Source organism: Amphiura filiformis, chromosome 15, assembly GCF_039555335.1.
Source record: "Amphiura filiformis chromosome 15, Afil_fr2py, whole genome shotgun sequence".
Lineage (NCBI taxonomy): Eukaryota > Metazoa > Echinodermata > Ophiuroidea > Amphilepidida > Amphiuridae > Amphiura > Amphiura filiformis.
In genome coordinates, this window is record NC_092642.1 from 21,085,289 (window position 1) to 21,103,178 (window position 17,890).

At 38.1% G+C, this 17,890-nt stretch overlaps 1 protein-coding gene across 1 annotated transcript in view; it reads left to right on the forward strand.

The window, feature by feature from the left end:
• The window catches only part of LOC140170788 (uncharacterized), a 62,416-nt gene that overhangs the window by 22,583 nt on the left and 21,943 nt on the right, over positions 1-17,890 (forward strand). The window contains 12 exon segments of the mRNA XM_072194011.1: positions 677-1,072; positions 1,828-2,002; positions 2,935-3,070; positions 4,144-4,263; positions 4,752-4,893; positions 10,166-10,278; positions 10,767-10,923; positions 11,663-11,893; positions 12,716-12,940; positions 13,234-13,424; positions 14,141-14,221; positions 14,223-14,355. Coding sequence (XP_072050112.1) covers positions 677-1,072; positions 1,828-2,002; positions 2,935-3,070; positions 4,144-4,263; positions 4,752-4,893; positions 10,166-10,278; positions 10,767-10,923; positions 11,663-11,893; positions 12,716-12,940; positions 13,234-13,424; positions 14,141-14,221; positions 14,223-14,355 — 2,100 coding nt within the window.

Sequence of the window (17,890 nt, forward strand, 5' to 3'; positions counted from 1 at the left end):
TATATACACTTTTTGAGGTAGGGTCTGATATTATCTATTACTTTGTGTTTTCTACCTTGCATTGTAGCCCATTACACAAGCATTCTTATTCCAAACAATTTGAGCCAAAGTGCTTCAGTGGTTTCAATATTAGAAGCACAAATATGTATCACAATGGGCCATAGAGCAGTACATGATGGCTTCTGATTAGTATAACTTTCAGTAAGATTAACAATGATCAACCTCTGATTTTAGAAGGAAGCGTTTCAGCCATGTTTCATTGTACTTGGACATTGGTGATTTGCAAAGTTGGAATATCATATCCAAGAATTTGACTGTTACTTGTATTAATGCTTTTAAACATGATATTTGGTTTGATTGTTCAATTTGCTTACTATTATATTTGGTAAGTTTGTCTATAAATACATGAATATCCATACCGTACATAATTTTCCACCAGCAGAAAAAGACATGGACCCACAATTCTTGTTGGGATTTTAAGAGGGGGAGCCCTCTACTACGTTAAATTTACCCATAGGCTAATCTTTACAGTATGGCAATGTGTCATGAGAGTTTATATGGAAACCAGTGCATACCAATGCACCTATAAAATTCAAAGATAATGCAAATGTTTTGACAAATGTAATTGAATATTCATAAATTAATGTTGGTATAACTCTGCTATTTTTGCCAAAAGAGGAAGAACCTGAACCAGAACTGACAGAAGCTCAGCGTCACGTCTGGACGTGCAAGAATGTCATCGACAGTGTGCGCCATGATGAATTTGGTATCGGTATGCAACTAAATGAACAAACCAGACAGCTCATGCAGCGCCACCAGGAACGTATTGGACGTAGTTTGCAGCGACTGTCAGAAGAACTTTACAGCAAAGATACACATTTTGTATTGGAACTTGTGCAGAATGCAGATGATAACGCATACGCTGTAGGTGTTGAACCATCGCTGGTGTTTGTGGTGGACACCGAGGGCGTCACTGCTATGAATAACGAGAAGGGATTTTCAGAGCAGGATATTAGGGCATTGTGTGATGTGGGGAAGAGTACCAAAGGGAAACACAAGCACGGTTATATAGGTAAAGTATTATCATTCAGTAGACATGAATAACAACTTTACATTATGCTCCGAGGGGTTTTGGTTGGAGGTGCCGTATTTGTTAACCGGCCCGTCAAAGCGCAGGCACTTAGCCTATGGTATTTGGTAGGGTTATTGAGCATGCAGAAGAGGAGGATAGTCACAATGCATGCATTGTGTGTGTGACAAGGGGTAAAAATAGAGGGTGTGGGGGTGTGCGTGGCAGGTATGTTGAGGGGAACTGGGAGGTGCTGTGAGCCAGGACAAGGTTGGTGGTTGTCAGTCGGCAGCTCATGCCACCTCTACCTGTGATTATAATTGGGATGATTGTAATTGGGCTATATTAATGGCCCAAAAACCTTGTACACACATTCCAATCGCCTTTGTCATTTTTTAAAGTTTGTAAAAAGCCTGTCAGAAACAGGTGTTATAAGCTGCAGTGTAGCAGCAATCAGTGAATATATTGATTAGTAAAGAATCAAGAACTTGCGATTTTTTTAAACTTAATGCAAGATCTGCAATAGCTGCCAGGTATTATATGGGTATACTAGAGAATGCAGAAATTGTCAAATGTCTTTAAGGCAGCTATTGCAGGTAGAGCCTTCTTGCACAATTCTTTGATCTGTTGGTTGTAAAATAATCACTTAGACATTGTTTATCCTCAATTTTTTTTTAATCAGCAATATTTGGCTATAAGGGGTAGTTTATCGAGTCTGATTATGAGTAATATATAAGATATTTGTATTTGTTCTTTAGGTCACAAAGGTATAGGATTCAAGTCTGTGTTCCGTGTGACAGACTCACCAGAGATCCATTCTAGCGGATATCATATATGCTTTGAGCATGGTAAAGAGCTTATGGGTTACATCCTGCCAACATGGATTGGTCCTCAAGATTTGAACCAACTTTCTGATTTCCAGACCAATGCAGAGTAAGTCGGATGTATATCAACAAAATTTTTATATCATAAACATAACACAACAAGAAAGTCTGCACTTATGTAATCCGCATTACACCAAAACCTGATCATGACAATTTGATTGATACTGTCATGTGCAGAATCATGTTAGCTCCAATTTGATACCAAATTTGATACCAAACACTCTAAAATGACAAAGATTGATTATATGCAAGTTGGTGCATTTTCAAAAGTTGCTATGGTCAAGCATGGTCAAGCTTGCCTGGTTTATTCATTTGTAAATTTAAAATGCTTGGATTGTTACAATGCTTACTGATGAATGCTAGGGCATGATCCAATCGATATGACCTTATCAATCAAATTGTCATAACAAAATCAGGTTGTGGTGTAGGATGGGTTTTTGTGTTGTGGTTATATCAGCATGACAAAATAGGTTTAGAGGTTTTGTCAAAGTCATTTAACTAACTTGAACTCAGTGATTCAGTATCAATTATGAATATAATTATAATTATTCAGTATAAAAGTAATTATCATAACAGTTTCATAAAAAATCAGGTAAGGAATGGCTTCAAAACTCAACTGCCTGGTTCCTTATCTTTCCATTAAAAAATAGAACATGGTTCAACTGCCAGTCAAGTTTTGAAGCCGTCCCTAAGCAATAAAAGTATTCCAGAGGTTGGTGGTGGTGTTGTTATTGGTGTGTTTTTAGGGGGGGGGGAGGCTAAGTCTTGATTACTTGTGAGTTCATTTTTTGACCAAGAAAATTATTTGCCAACTATGGATATGGTCCATTTGGCTTCCTCGAGACAGGGATGTCAATAATGTCAATTTTGCTAGCCATGGTATATATTGTGAAGAGGAAAATACTGAAAAATGTTGAATGCAATCTGATACATAAAGTAATATGAAGATTCTTTATTATTAATTTTGCTGATTTGTAACAGTTGGGCAACCACAATCAAGCTGCCACTAAAAGGAGACCTACAGCGTACCACTAGTCTAGTCAACAAATTCCAAGATATACAGCCTTCACTTCTACTCTTCCTACATAGACTTAGGTCTATTGTTGTACTCAATAAAGTAAGTGTTATGAACACCCACAGATACACTACTTAAAGAAATGAAAGGACCAAACTTATTAGCATTTAACCTTTCTTGTAAATCAGATGATCTAAAAGTTGTAAATCAGATGAGTGTTTTTTCATTCAGTAAATGTTTAGGCAACAGAACACTTGCACTGTACTACTAATAAGTACTGTCCAGTGACACTGAAAAACACTGTAGTTAGCACCATAAGATCAAAAAATAAAGAAGGTAAAATCAAGATTGTCAGATTCTGATCCTTTAAATTGTTTTGAGTAGTATACGGTCTGATTGGGATAATATTGTGTTATCTTGAAACATGTGATGAGGCTGTCATGTCAACATTCAACTATAAATGCAGTGCTTTGAATGAGAAATGAAATTTGCTTGAATATCAAGTCATAATTAATCTTTGTCTTGATGTTTCACTGATATGACATTGAATTGCACTTTGTGTACCAGTATACTCGATCTATTATGATTGTGCCAATGATGAAGTACCAAATAAGTTAACATCATAGAGCACTTTGTGGGATAGGCTTTTACGACGGGAAAACCCACTAATTACCATAGAGCACTGTTTTAATGCAGTATCCTGAGTAGCCTACAACAAGATTATTATTATTATTTTTATTATTAACGGCATCTTTATAGAGGATAGCCCAGATCAGTGAACAAAGCACTGCTTTCCACTGGGGCCCTCTTTACATATTAAAATACAAAGTTAAAAGAAAATATACAAATATTGAAAAATAAAATTTTCTTAATCTTAAATTACAAAGCACTTAAAATACCAAGAAAAACTGTAGAAATTGCACTTTTGTAAATTGCATGCATAACGATAAAATAAAGTCTGCACAAAAAGTAACGCAGCTGCCACAAATACGCCTATAGTTCCAGAACCAAATAGCTGCTCCCACAATTTCCCAACATAAAAAGGAAGGACGATCCAGCCATAACAGCCTAATCTTTCTAATAATCTGCAGGTAGGAGACACAAATTAAGCGAAATCTTTGAGAAAATCTTTCTCTCAATATTCAACATATTTCTAATTGCATTTATAATTCCAGGATGAAGGAAACACAAGGCATATGAAACGACAAGACATTGGTGATAACATTGTTGAGATTAAACACAACAAAGTGACAGAGAGCTGGTTGGTTGTCAAACAAACATTGGATGCTACCAAGGTGAGACTCATCATTGTGTTAGTGTTATTTATTGTATTATTTTTACAAATATGGGCTTACTCTGTTTATAATTTGGATATCATTTGTCCGGACACCATATTTAGGTCAAGTTCAGTGGTAAACCCGCTTTGTTATTTCTTATTTTTCCAAAATAATGCAAATTTTAAACTCTGAAGGCTTGGATTCCATGGGTTCATTAATAGCTTGCTAGGAGAGCTGGACTACACTTGTTGCCACTAAAGATTTTCACTTGATGATGAATCAATCAGTCAATCAGAATTCCACTCCCATGATTCACAGTGTACATGCTAAAATAGTAAATAAGTGCCAAAGTTTCTGATAACAAGTTTAGTAAGAATATAGGTTGTGTGGAAGCAGTGTGATATCTTTTGCCATCATGCAGGGAAGACATAAGTTTTGTGAATTCTACAAATCTTGTGTACAGCTTATGTTTGATTCACATCATGATATTGTTTCACTCATTATAGTTGCATCGTGAGAGAGTTGAGTCTACTGAGCTAGCCCTTGCTTTCCCAATCAAGAATGGATCCAGCAACAATCAGAACAGGGAGCAGAGTGTGTTTGCATTCTTGCCACTCAGAAGTTATGGATTCCATTTCATTATACAGGGTGAGTAAATTAAAGCTAGCCCTTGCTTTCCCAATCAAGAATGGATCCAGCAACAATCAGAACAGGGAGCAGAGTGTGTTTGCATTCCTGCCACTCAGAAGTTATGGATTCCATTTCATTATACAGGGTGAGTAAATTAAAGCTAGCCCTTGCTTTCCCAATCAAGAATGGATCCAGCAACAATCAGAACAGGGAGCAGAGTGTGTTTGCATTCCTGCCACTCAGAAGTTATGGATTCCATTTCATTATACAGGGTGAGTAAATTAAAGCTAGCCCTTGCTTTCCCAATCAAGAATGGATCCAGCAACAATCAGAACAGGGAGCAGAGTGTGTTTGCATTCTTACCACTCAGAAGTTATGGATTCCATTTCATTATACAGGGTGAGTAAATTAAAGCTAGCCCTTGCTTTCCCAATCAAGAATGGATCCAGCAACAATCAGAACAGGGAGCAGAGTGTGTTTGCATTCCTGCCACTCAGAAGTTATGGATTCCATTTCATTATACAGGGTGAGTAAATTAAAGCTAGCCCTTGCTTTCCCAATCAAGAATGGATCCAGCAACAATCAGAACAGGGAGCAGAGTGTGTTTGCATTCCTACCACTCAGAAGTTATGGATTCCATTTCATTATACAGGGTGAGTAAATTAAAGCTAGCCCTTGCTTTCCCAATCAAGAATGGATCCAGCAATAATCAGAACAGGGAGCAGAGTGTGTTTGCATTCTTACCACTCAGAAGTTATGGATTCCATTTCATTATACAGGGTGAGTAAATTAAAGCTAGCCCTTGCTTTCCCAATCAAGAATGGATCCAGCAACAATCAGAACAGGGAGCAGAGTGTGTTTGCATTCTTACCACTCAGAAGTTATGGATTCCATTTCATTATACAGGGTGAGTAAATTAAAGCTAGCCCTTGCTTTCCCAATCAAGAATGGATCCAGCAATAATCAGAACAGGGAGCAGAGTGTGTTTGCATTCCTACCACTCAGAAGTTATGGATTCCATTTCATTATACAGGGTGAGTAAATTAAAGCTAGCCCTTGCTTTCCCAATCAAGAATGGATCCAGCAACAATCAGAACAGGGAGCAGAGTGTGTTTGCATTCCTGCCACTCAGAAGTTATGGATTCCATTTCATTATACAGGGTGAGTAAATTAAAGCTAGCCCTTGCTTTCCCAATCAAGAATGGATCCAGCAATAATCAGAACAGAGAGCAGAGTGTGTTTGCATTCCTACCACTCAGACGCTCTGCAGTCCATTTCATTATACAGGGTGAGTAAATTAAAGCTAGCCCTTGCTTTCCCAATCAAGAATGGACCCAGCAACAATCAGAACAGGGAGCAGAGTGTGTTTGCATTCCTGCCACTCAGAAGTTATGGATTCCATTTCATTATACAGGGTGAGTAAATTAAAGCTAGCCCTTGCTTTCCCAATCAAGAATGGATCCAGCAATAATCAGAACAGAGAGCAGAGTGTGTTTGCATTCCTACCACTCAGAAGTTATGGATTCCATTTCATTATACAGGGTGAGTAAATTAAAGCTAGCCCTTGCTTTCCCAATCAAGAATGGATCCAGCAATAATCAGAACAGGGAGCAGAGTGTGTTTGCATTCCTGCCACTCAGAAGTTATGGATTCCATTTCATTATACAGGGTGAGTAAATTAAAGCTAGCCCTTGCTTTCCCAATCAAGAATGGATCCAGCAATAATTCCGTTTTTTAAAGTTGCAAATCTTTTAAAAACTAGATTGTCTCAGCAGCAGGGGACATTAGGCTGTCATGTGCATCTAGGTGTAGAGGCTTATCCTCTTATCACACTTGAGCATTCTCAAGTACACTTAAAGTTTTTTGGTCTCCTGGTCAATTCAGTTTTAATTTAGGGGTTGTTGTTATGTTGTTATAGCAACAAGCTCAGTTTTTCTGTCCAGTCAGCTGTCACTTTAGTGGTGTGCAGCCATTCAGGTCTCCGTCTTATTTTTTCATTCCTTTGTTATGTCCATAGTTCTCCTAGTGATGCACTTGCAATTGTTCCTTCGATCTTGATGGACCAAAAAATCCCACCCACCCTCCCAAAAGCTGGAAGGGTGAATCAGTTAACTAAATATGGTTTAAGATACTCCAATAAAATGGTATGTCCAATTATGCTGCTTTATGCTTAAAAATAGAGGCTTTGTATGGAATTTCTTCAAATCTTGAAGAATATCATTAGTAGATTGTCTCCACTTTCTACTGCGTTTTATAGGAGGGAATGAATGCTTTGTATGGAGTTTCTTCAAAACCTGAAGAATCTCGTCAGTAGATTGTCTCCACTTTCTACTGCGTTTTTATAGAGGGTGGGGAGTTTCTTGAAACCTGAAGAATCTCGTCAGTAGATTGTCTCCACTTTCTACTGCGCTTTATGGTATTGATTGGTTTTATTGGGCTATTGAATGCTTTGTATGGAGTTTCTTCAAAACCTGAAGAATCTCGTCAGTAGATTGTCTCCACTTTCTACTGCGTTTTTATAGAGGGTGGTGGAGTTTCTTCAAAACCTGAAGAATCTCGTCAGTAGATTGTCTCCACTTTCTACTGCGTTTTATGGTATTGATTGGTTTTATTGGGCTATCGAATCGAATGCTTTGTATGGAGTTTCTTCAAATCCTGAAGAATCTCGTCAGTAGATTGTCTCCACTTTCTACTGCGTTTTATGGTATTTGTTGGTTTTATTGGGCTATTGATTGCTTTGTATGGAGTTTCTTCAAAACCTGAAGAATCTCATAAGTAGATTGTCTCCACTTTCTACTGCGTTTTTATAGAGGGTGGTGGAGTTTCTTCAAAACCTGAAGAATCTCGTCAGTAGATTGTCTCCACTTTCTACTGCGTTTTTATTGAGGGTGGTGGAGTTTCTTCAAAACCTGAAGAATCTTGTCAGTAGATTGTCTCCACTTTCTACTGCGTTTTATAGTGGGCTATTGGTTGCCTTCTTGCTTTTCTCCCTTTCTACTGCGTTTTTATACCAGGGTTATAAATGCTTGGTTGCTTATTTGGAGTATCTTTATTTACTTGGTTGTAAATAACCGTGGATTTAATATATTATATATCAGTAAATGGTTTAAGCATGGATGCCAGATCTGGCTGAATACAAAATGTTTGTTTGCTAGTGTTGGCATTGTTTATTCTTTTGGAGATTTCTAATTATTTAATTGCGGTTAAAAATGCTGTTTTCAATCCAATCCTCTGTTTGATCCAAAGATGTATCTGTTTAAGATATGCTTAAGATTTGCTTAAGATGAAATTGGTTAAATGTGATTCAGAAGTCAACTTTTGTTTGTCCAGCCTGTATGGTTGGCTTGTACACATTTTTCCAATAAATCGTGTGTTTATTGATTTATATGAAGATAATCAATAATTCCAAATGCTTGCTGCAATTAATTATCTCAATGTATATAATTTGTTTAATTGATATGAAATCTGTTATTATCTCAATATAGTCTTAATTTCTATGAGATTGTGAAATTATTATAAATAAGCTTATGTGTATTAAATGGTCCTCATGATCGTGGGGCAATGCGGAGTCTATTCTTTGCGTTGTTGTGCTTTCCTGCTGTCTCGAGACAATCAGAACAGGGAGCAGAGTGTGTTTGCATTCCTACCACTCAGAAGTTATGGATTCCATTTCATTATACAGGGTGAGTAAATTAAAGCTAGCCCTTGCTTTCCCAATCAAGAATGGATCCAGCAATAATCAGAACAGGGAGCAGAGTGTGTTTGCATTCTTGCCACTCAGAAGTTATGGATTCCATTTCATTATACAGGGTGAGTGAATTAAAGCTAGCCCTTGCTTTCCCAATCAAGAATGGATCCAGCAATAATCAGAACAGGGAGCAGAGTGTGTTTGCATTCCTGCCACTCAGAAGTTATGGATTCCATTTCATTATACAGGGTGAGTAAATTAAAGCTAGCCCTTGCTTTCCCAATCAAGAATGGATCCAGCAACAATCAGAACAGGGAGCAGAGTGTGTTTGCATTCCTGCCACTCAGAAGTTATGGATTCCATTTCATTATACAGGGTGAGTAAATTAAAGCTAGCGCTTGCTTTCCCAATCAAGAATGGATCCAGCAACAATCAGAACAGGGAGCAGAGTGTGTTTGCATTCCTGCCACTCAGAAGTTATGGATTCCATTTCATTATACAGGGTGAGTAAATTAAAGCTAGCCCTTGCTTTCCCAATCAAGAATGGATCCAGCAATAATCAGAACAGGGAGCAGAGTGTGTTTGCATTCTTACCACTCAGAAGTTATGGATTCCATTTCATTATACAGGGTGAGTAAATTAAAGCTAGCCCTTGCTTTCCCAATCAAGAATGGATCCAGCAACAATCAGAACAGGGAGCAGAGTGTGTTTGCATTCCTACCACTCAGAAGTTATGGATTCCATTTCATTATACAGGGTGAGTAAATTAAAGCTAGCCCTTGCTTTCCCAATCAAGAATGGATCCAGCAATAATCAGAACAGGGAGCAGAGTGTGTTTGCATTCTTACCACTCAGAAGTTATGGATTCCATTTCATTATACAGGGTGAGTAAATTAAAGCTAGCCCTTGCTTTCCCAATCAAGAATGGATCCAGCAACAATCAGAACAGGGAGCAGAGTGTGTTTGCATTCCTGCCACTCAGAAGTTATGGCTTTCATTTCATTATACAGGGTGAGTGAATGAAAATCCAACTCATGTAAACTGAGGGGTAGACAGTTAGTTAATACATCTAACTTCACAGACATCCCGTTTTATGGTATTACTTAATTTGTTTGATCTTGATTTATTGTAAGGGAGCATATAATTATTTTGTCTGCTGGTGTATGTTTCATGCACAAGGTTGTAGGTAGCAGAGTTGTGAGTGCCGAGCAACAATTTACAGAAACCTAATATTTTAGCAACTTTTATCACCAATAAAGGAAAGCATCAGGAAAAATTTGTTAAAGTACACAATTATGTTCTTTGAGTTTGAGTACATGGGCTCCAGCATTGAATTAATCTGTAGTGCTACAACCTTGTTCTGTCATGTAAATAGTCTATTTGACTTTCTTGAGACAGTACGTAGCATGCGATCAAAGGCGGTGCATCTGTAGCGAGCGATCTCGTGAGAAGTGATTGCACCCTAACAGAAACACCGACTTTAACAGAAAGAGTAGAAAATGCAGACGCTAGTGTCTCGAGGAAGCTAAAAAAAAAAAAAACCAAAAATAGTTGGTTTCAGTGACTATATACACAATATTTTGTTTGTCTCATTATTTGCAGGTGATTTTGACATTCCTTCATCTCGTGAAGATGTAGATTCTGACAGTGCATGGAATCAGTGGCTACAGCAGAACATTGCACCGTTGTTTGTGCAAGCACTTGATACATTCAAGGTAAATGGCTCAAAGATATTTTGCAATTTCAAATCGCTAACATTTGCTCACAGCGCTGACTTGCTTCAAATATGCAGCTATATTAAAAGGTTAAGAAAAAGATAAATGTGCTGGCCAAGCAGGCAAATCAGAATTAAGGTTTTTTGTGTATCTTTTTTTTTCCAGTAGTAACAGGTAATATATTTTCGGTCTCCACTTTTGTAAAGTATTGTATTCTGTGCATAGTGGCATATAGATGCATAACAAACCACCTTGTGCATGCGTAGGCTGTGGAAGTAGCTGGTACGAGAGGTATGTCTGGTGCTTCATTGTACACCATGCAGTTGTAGATTCCAAATGCCTTGCAATGGCTCAGTGGTTACATGTAGTGGGAGTTGAAGGGTCGACCACAGAATCCATCTCGGCATTATATCAAGTACCTGGTAAAAAGTTGATCTTACGTTTATGCCAAGTGAACAGTTTCGTATTCTTTTATTTCAATATTTCAGGAATACTATGAAGAAGATGCTATTCAAGCCGTGTGCAATTTCCTTCAATTTGTGCCTCTGGAAGATCAGATTCTCACAGAATTCTTCAAGAAAGTTGCAGTGTCCATTCATCAAAGACTCAAGGCTACCCCATGTCTACCTATAGCATCAGATGGAGGTAAGGCACATACAGTTTGCAATGTGTATGTCTGTTTGTTTGTAAAAGATTATATTTTGAAAGAGCTATTGGAGAGTCAGGACTCATCAATTTTTGTGTGCAGCAGATGGATAACAAAATAGTGTACCTATTAATTTGCCATGTTCCTGGCAAACTTGGATTATAACCCTTTCAGGACTCCAATTATTTGTTGAATTTTGGCCTATAAAGACAAGAGGTATGTCATTTGGGTAACAATCCAATATGGCAGGCTTTCTGTTTTATTACACACATTTTGTATCTAGGCAAAAAAAGTTGTATTGCCCTCATGGTTTTTTTTTTCAATATTCCTGATTTTGGTTTAAAAGTTCAAAAAATATATTTCTTCATTGAGATTTCTACAGAATAAAGTCAGCTTTTAGTGTTTCAGACATTTTTGTAACATATGTGAACATCAAGTAGTCAATTATACAAGTACATTGGCTAGTATAAACCTTTTTTATTCCTTTATACATGATTGGCCCAGAATAATGAAAGGAGCTGAAAACAGGGAAAAAAACGCACAGACCAACTGACCCGAACTTATGAGCTGAAAGGGCAATACAACTTTTTTTTGCCCAAACATGTGCTGCCCAGCTGTACTTACTGAATCCCTTGAATTTATGTTAAGTTGCACTAACTCTATTCGATATCACTGTTTAATGATATGAACCACACCCATAACATAATATGAACTGTACTTATAAATCTTGCATTACAGAAGAAATGGAATGGAAGTTACCGTCTGAGACAGTTATGGCCAAAGATCCTCTCATCCGGGAAGTAGTGCAATCATCCGTCCTCAAGACTCATCTGAACTGCCACTATCTACATCAGAAAGTAGTGGAGGAATGCAGCATGACTCTGCTTGGCAACCTGGGTGTGAAGAAGCTTCTGACATCAGATCTTATTGGTATTTTGAAGAGTATTGCAATCTTGGCAAATACCACAGGTATGTCAAATACTTGATTTATGAATTTTTATAAAAAATGTCATAAAAGGGCTGGAAAATTGTTGTTCAGGATAATAAGCTGCATATCTCACAAAGATGTGTATGTCCTTATTTTTCGAAAGCGATTTTTGCCCCCAAATGCCAAAATTCAGCGAATGGAGTTTCCTTTATTCCCCACTTTTCCAACCTTTTAACAGATAAGTTAGCTGGGTGCGTATATGTGTGCTGATGTTTGTTCTACTCTCTGATGTAAAAGACTTTGTGAAGCTCAGACAAACTGACATATATACAATAATCTTCACATATATTTATTGTGTCTAGCATTCACTTAGCCCTGCCAGGGTGAAGCATATGGGCTGCTTACTTTCTTTAATTATTTATTGTAAAGACAGTCATATAGGCTCGAAGGAAGTTACCTGTAACCTTCCCAGGAGGAATTTGGTTTTATGCAAGTTCACAGTCTCACTACATTTATTGGCTATGCTACAGGTACTGTTTGACTATACTTACAATTGCCGAAAAAATTTGAGACAATAACATTGTGTATTGATATAGATGGCATGCACACAGTTAGGCGCAGCACCTACGCTAGTTGCATGTGTGACTGGTGTGAGCTTATGCAAATTAACACAACCCTAAATTGGGACTTTATTGACTCGTGCAGTTACAAAAACCTGATAATATTTTGCCAATTATAAGCAGAACGAAGTATAGATGATTCCCACCATTGATGTAGGTGAACAAGGCGGTGAAATATTGCATATTATTCAAGGCACCTGCAATGTAATGATATTTTACTTTAACAATCTTGTCACTATGTAGGTGAGCATCTGCCAGTTGAGATCGTAGCCAAGTGGTTAGCCTGTATCTACCGTTGCCGAGAGCGTGACTATGATGTGTCACAGAACAACTTGGAACAATTACGTGCAATTCCCATAATTCCTCTCACCTCAGGACAGAGAGTGCCGGTGAAGGATAACACCATATTCTTTCCAATCTCAGCTGATGATAAGGTGTCACCAGGTGACCAAAGACAGTTCCAAACTGGTAAGTTTTAATGAGATCTCTGTAAAGAATTATTTTTTAATCTTTGTCAAATTTTTACAAAACTTAAGGTCACCGCTTAAACTGTCCATGTCTGCATGTCTATATTGGGTGATTTTTTTTTACAGTTCAAATTCATTTTTCCCTTGGTCACTACTTGCAACAGCTCCCCAATTAATCTGAGTAGAGTGAAGCAAATGGGTTAAAATATTCCCCCACAAGTTTTATATTAGCGGTGAGAGACCTATCACAATATATCTTCAAATGCTGAATTCATACTATATCTCCATACACAGGGAGCCATGTATTGAAAGCTGTTGAAGCTGATATGGCCATGGTTGATGTTAGACTCTTGCACAGTCTGGATGATGTTGCCAACTCACAGATCAGACGTATGCTAGAGGAATTGGGTGTAAGACACATCAGCCCGCAGGAGGTTATTCATCACCATATACTGCCTGTGCTCAAGTCAGAGGAAAAGTGGAAGGTAGGATTGACGATGTTTTCATTTGGTAAATCTGAAAAATATTTAAGTTTGTGGCTAAAAAGTTGCAACTGTTGGGCCAGATTGCTTACTTTTGTTGCTCCTTATCTTTGCTTATATCTCAATTTCATTACTGCTTACTTTGGTCTGAATGGATCGGGTAGTGTCAAATGTTCTAATTCTTTATTTAAAACTTCCTCTTACAAGCCAACCCAGAGCATTAGAGCCAACCCAGTGCATAAGAGACAACCCAGAGCAAAAGAGCCAACCCAGTGCATATGAGCCAACCCAGAGCATAAGAGCCAACAAATTATGTAAAGCTTATTTTATTGTAAAATAGAAATGCAGACCTGTACCGTAACCACTTGGCCACAGAAGCTTCATGATTAGGCAGACTAGAAATTCAACCTATAAGCGGTCACTCATTCCTACCTCCAGCAAGTGATTGCATAGTATATAGGGCTTGAACAAGTGTAAATAGAGCCGTCCTCACTTTATGTAGAGGAACATAACATGAACACCACCGTTATTCATGTGATTTTTAACTATGTTGTTGTTTATCAAAATTTTTACTCAAATCAGTTTTGGTTCTCGTAAACAAATTTTAGGAGCACCAATGCGAGAATCAATTCTCATTCTCCCCGAAATTGCATCCCTGTTGATGAAAGGCCAAAAAGATCTAAAGAAGTTCTGTTTCATTATATTTTGAACCAATATAGAGCAAAACTCGAGTCAACAATGATATCTTGATCGGTTATCTGGTGTACATCAAGGAGCAGTATGACAGACAACCATCGATTGTGTAACATCCAGACTGACTTGAGACCATATGCACAAGTCATCACCAATCATGGGCCGTGTAATCCAGCTACAACTCCTGTACATTTTCCTAAGATCTATGGGAATGCCATTGACTTGCCTAAAGAACTCCCAGGTAAGTGTCACTACACGAGGTCCAAAGTTAGTGATGGCCGAATGCAGCCAAGATAGGCTACCTCAATCTAGAGCTACACTCTGGTACATGAGTGTACAAGATCTTGGTCTCTTGGAAATTGATTCAGTTTAGTTAGCTTGAAATTTTATTTCTTGACAAAGAACTTACTGCTTACTTGTCCTGTTGTTAGTTGGGGAGCTGATCCTGGCTACAAAGGCTTATTCTGGCATGCCTAAACCAATTTACAGCCTGATGTGGCAATGCCGTTAGTGTGCATTTTGTTGGGTGCACCATCAAATTGCTAATGTTCGCACGCAGCACTGGCTTGCACACGCTTAAAGACGCCCGCATAGATGTGTGCACGATAAAGCTGTCTCAATGCATTGGCGTCCCTGGCACATCAAGATGAAAAATTGGTATAGTGTGTGCACTTCTTAGCTGCAAGTCCTTGATTAGTTGTTGAATGGTTTATGGAATGATTAAGGCCACAGTGATCAGTGACAATCTACAAAGTGTGCAGAGGCGTTGAGGTCCGTATGCACAAAATATTTAGACCGGGTCTAAAGTTAGACTTGGTCTAAGTGGAATTTAGTCTCAGGAGAAAGGGCATTTTCCTTTGCATTTGCTTAAGGGCTGGGGTATGAGCGTTTGGACAGTATTTATTTTGGGACATTAGAGCACATCAGACATATCGAATTGCATTCTGAATACGAAGAATGTCATTCTGATATCAAATAATTTTGATTTTTGAAATTAGCAATTTAATACACATTTTATGGCAAATCATTAAAATTGATATTTTTGATATTTAACAGTACTTGAAGTAAACTTTATAAATCTGATGATTTATACTTAAAGTGTATGTAGGTGGGCTGAAAAGCCGACGACCAATTGAAAATTTTGACCTTTTCAGTATTGAAGATATGGATTTTTTTCCCAAAACACCAAAAAAATTAGGTCTTTTTGGGAAAAAATCCATATCTTCAATATGAAAGGTCAAAATTTTCAATTGATCGTCGGGCTTTTCCTCCCTGCTACATACACTTTAAAATATATCATTAGATTTATATAATTTACTTCGAGGACTGTTATATATGTGATGTCCACTGGTATATCATAGGATTGATTGAGGCATTGAGCATCCAGCATCAGACACCCCCTGCCAGCTACTAGTAATTGGGAGACAGGCTTAATTGCCTACAGACTGAAAATACAGCGAGATCAAAATGGCTGCCTACCTGAGCAACACGGATGGCACATGGGCTGAGATAGTTGCAGATTTTTAAGGGGAGGTGTGATGTCCACTGGTATATCATAGGATTGATTGAGGCATTGAGCATCCAGCATCAGACACCCCCTGCCAGCTACTAGTAATTGGGAGACAGGCTTAATTGCCTACAGACTGAAAATACAGGGAGATCAAAATGGCTGCCTACCTCAGCAACACGGATGGCACATGGGCTAGACTAAATCCTCCAGCCTCGAATATCGCACGGCCGTTACACTGTGCTGGATACGAGGACTGAACACCAAGCGTGTTCTGAGCGTGGAGGACTGTTGAGCTCATTAATAAAACGCGTGCGACTTCGCGCGCTTCGCGTCGCATGGCGCATTGCCATTAAGGAAATTTCCCGGGTAAATTATCTTCCGACTCGCCCGTGAATAAAACAACTGTTTTTTAAGGAATTTTAATGAATTTTAAACTTGTTCAATCTTTTCGTATGATAATTGCTTTCTTTCCTGCGATTTATATTCCCTTGGTCTATCAGTATAATTAGTTTTAAAAAGGCCTATTGCTTTGTTGTTATATTTTCCTTTCACCGTTCTGATTGTGTTTAATACTCTTCACTCGGCCGTCATGTCCTTCATATTTTTACTTTGCTTTCTTCAAACTTATGTTCATCATCATATTTAATTATTTCGCAAGACGAATACTTTTATTTGTGGTTCATCGTGTCTAAAAATTTCACGTTAAACAGCCCAAACAAACCTGGCCGAACATGAAAACTAAATAAAGTGCATGTGTGTCGCCCAAAGGCCCCAAATGAGTGTTTTGTTGTTGTTGTTGTTTTTTAATTATTTCAAAATGGAGGGTAGGCTTGTTTCTTATTATTTTTGCAGTTACAGTGAACAGTATTTATCATATAACACAGTCCACGCCGTAGAGAATGTACAGCCAAGTTTTACGGCGCGGCACACCCACTCACAGTAAAATAGTTAGTCAACTGAAATGTTTTAAATTCCGGTCGCATAATTTTTTGTCGCGTGATGATAATGCGACTTGATTATTGGATATATATTTCATTCATGTATACCTGATTACCTGTCAAGACCACGTCAAAACAAGAAAAATGCTTAACCTTCGTTAACAGTAGATTTTAATATCGTTACAGACCGTTGCAACAGATTTAAAAAAAAGATCATTTGAGCTGGTTTTATCCCGGGGTTTTATTAAAATGAAAAGAAATTAGAAATATTTGTAAAGCTACAGGTACATGTACATCATTTGTACATGATCGTTTATTTATCGGGTTATTTAGGGACTGTCATTTTTTTTTATCTTCATGTATTTTTATTATCAAAACAAAGAAATCACATGGAAAAAGCAAAAAAAGCAGCATGGTCATGAATATACTGAGGGGGGGTCATAGAATGTTTTGACCAAAAAATAGGGGGGTGATTATAATTTTTACACCAAAATTAGGGGGTTATAGAATTATTAAGGGCTGGTGACCCAAAATTTCCATGCGCTGTGCGAGCAATCTTAATTACGATCAAAATGTATGCACAAACTTTAGTTTTGTGATTCAAAATTTTGATGCGCTCAGCACTTTCTTCACATTTAGATTTTTTGCGCCGTGCCTTAGGGGATGTCATTTTATTCGGCAGGTGGGGGGTCATGAATATATATGTCAGTGACCGGAGTCAATTTTTTTACGACCCCCCTATCGCGGGCTAAATTTTTTTACGACCCCCCTATCGCGGGTCGAAAACATTTATGACCCCCCAAGACAAATTATTCATCGCCGGAAGAAAGGCGCGGAGCGCAACCAAATTTTAGGCCGGAGTGCGCGAATATGTCAGTGACCGCCTGACAGGAGTCAATTTTTTTACGACCCACCTATCGCGGGCTAAATTTTTTTACGACCCCCCTATCGCGGGTCGAAAATATTTATGACCCCCCCTAACACAAATTATTCATCACCGGAAGAAAGGCGCAGAGCGCAACCAAATTTTAGGCCAGAAACGTGTTAAAAATTTTAGGCCAGAAACGTGTTAAAAATTTTAGGCCAGAAACGTGTTAAAAATTTTGATCGTAAGTGTAACTTAGAAGACACGCGGAGCGCGCAAATATCTTGCATTGTGCGCACATTTTTGTTTTCAAGTTAAAGAATGCGCGCGTAGTGCACAAAGATTTTGAGTCACCAGCTCTTTTATAACCCCTATATTTTGGTTGTTAAAAAATTATAACCCCCCTATTTTTTGTCTCAAAATTCTATGACCCCCCAATATATTCATGACCCCCTTCCGAAGA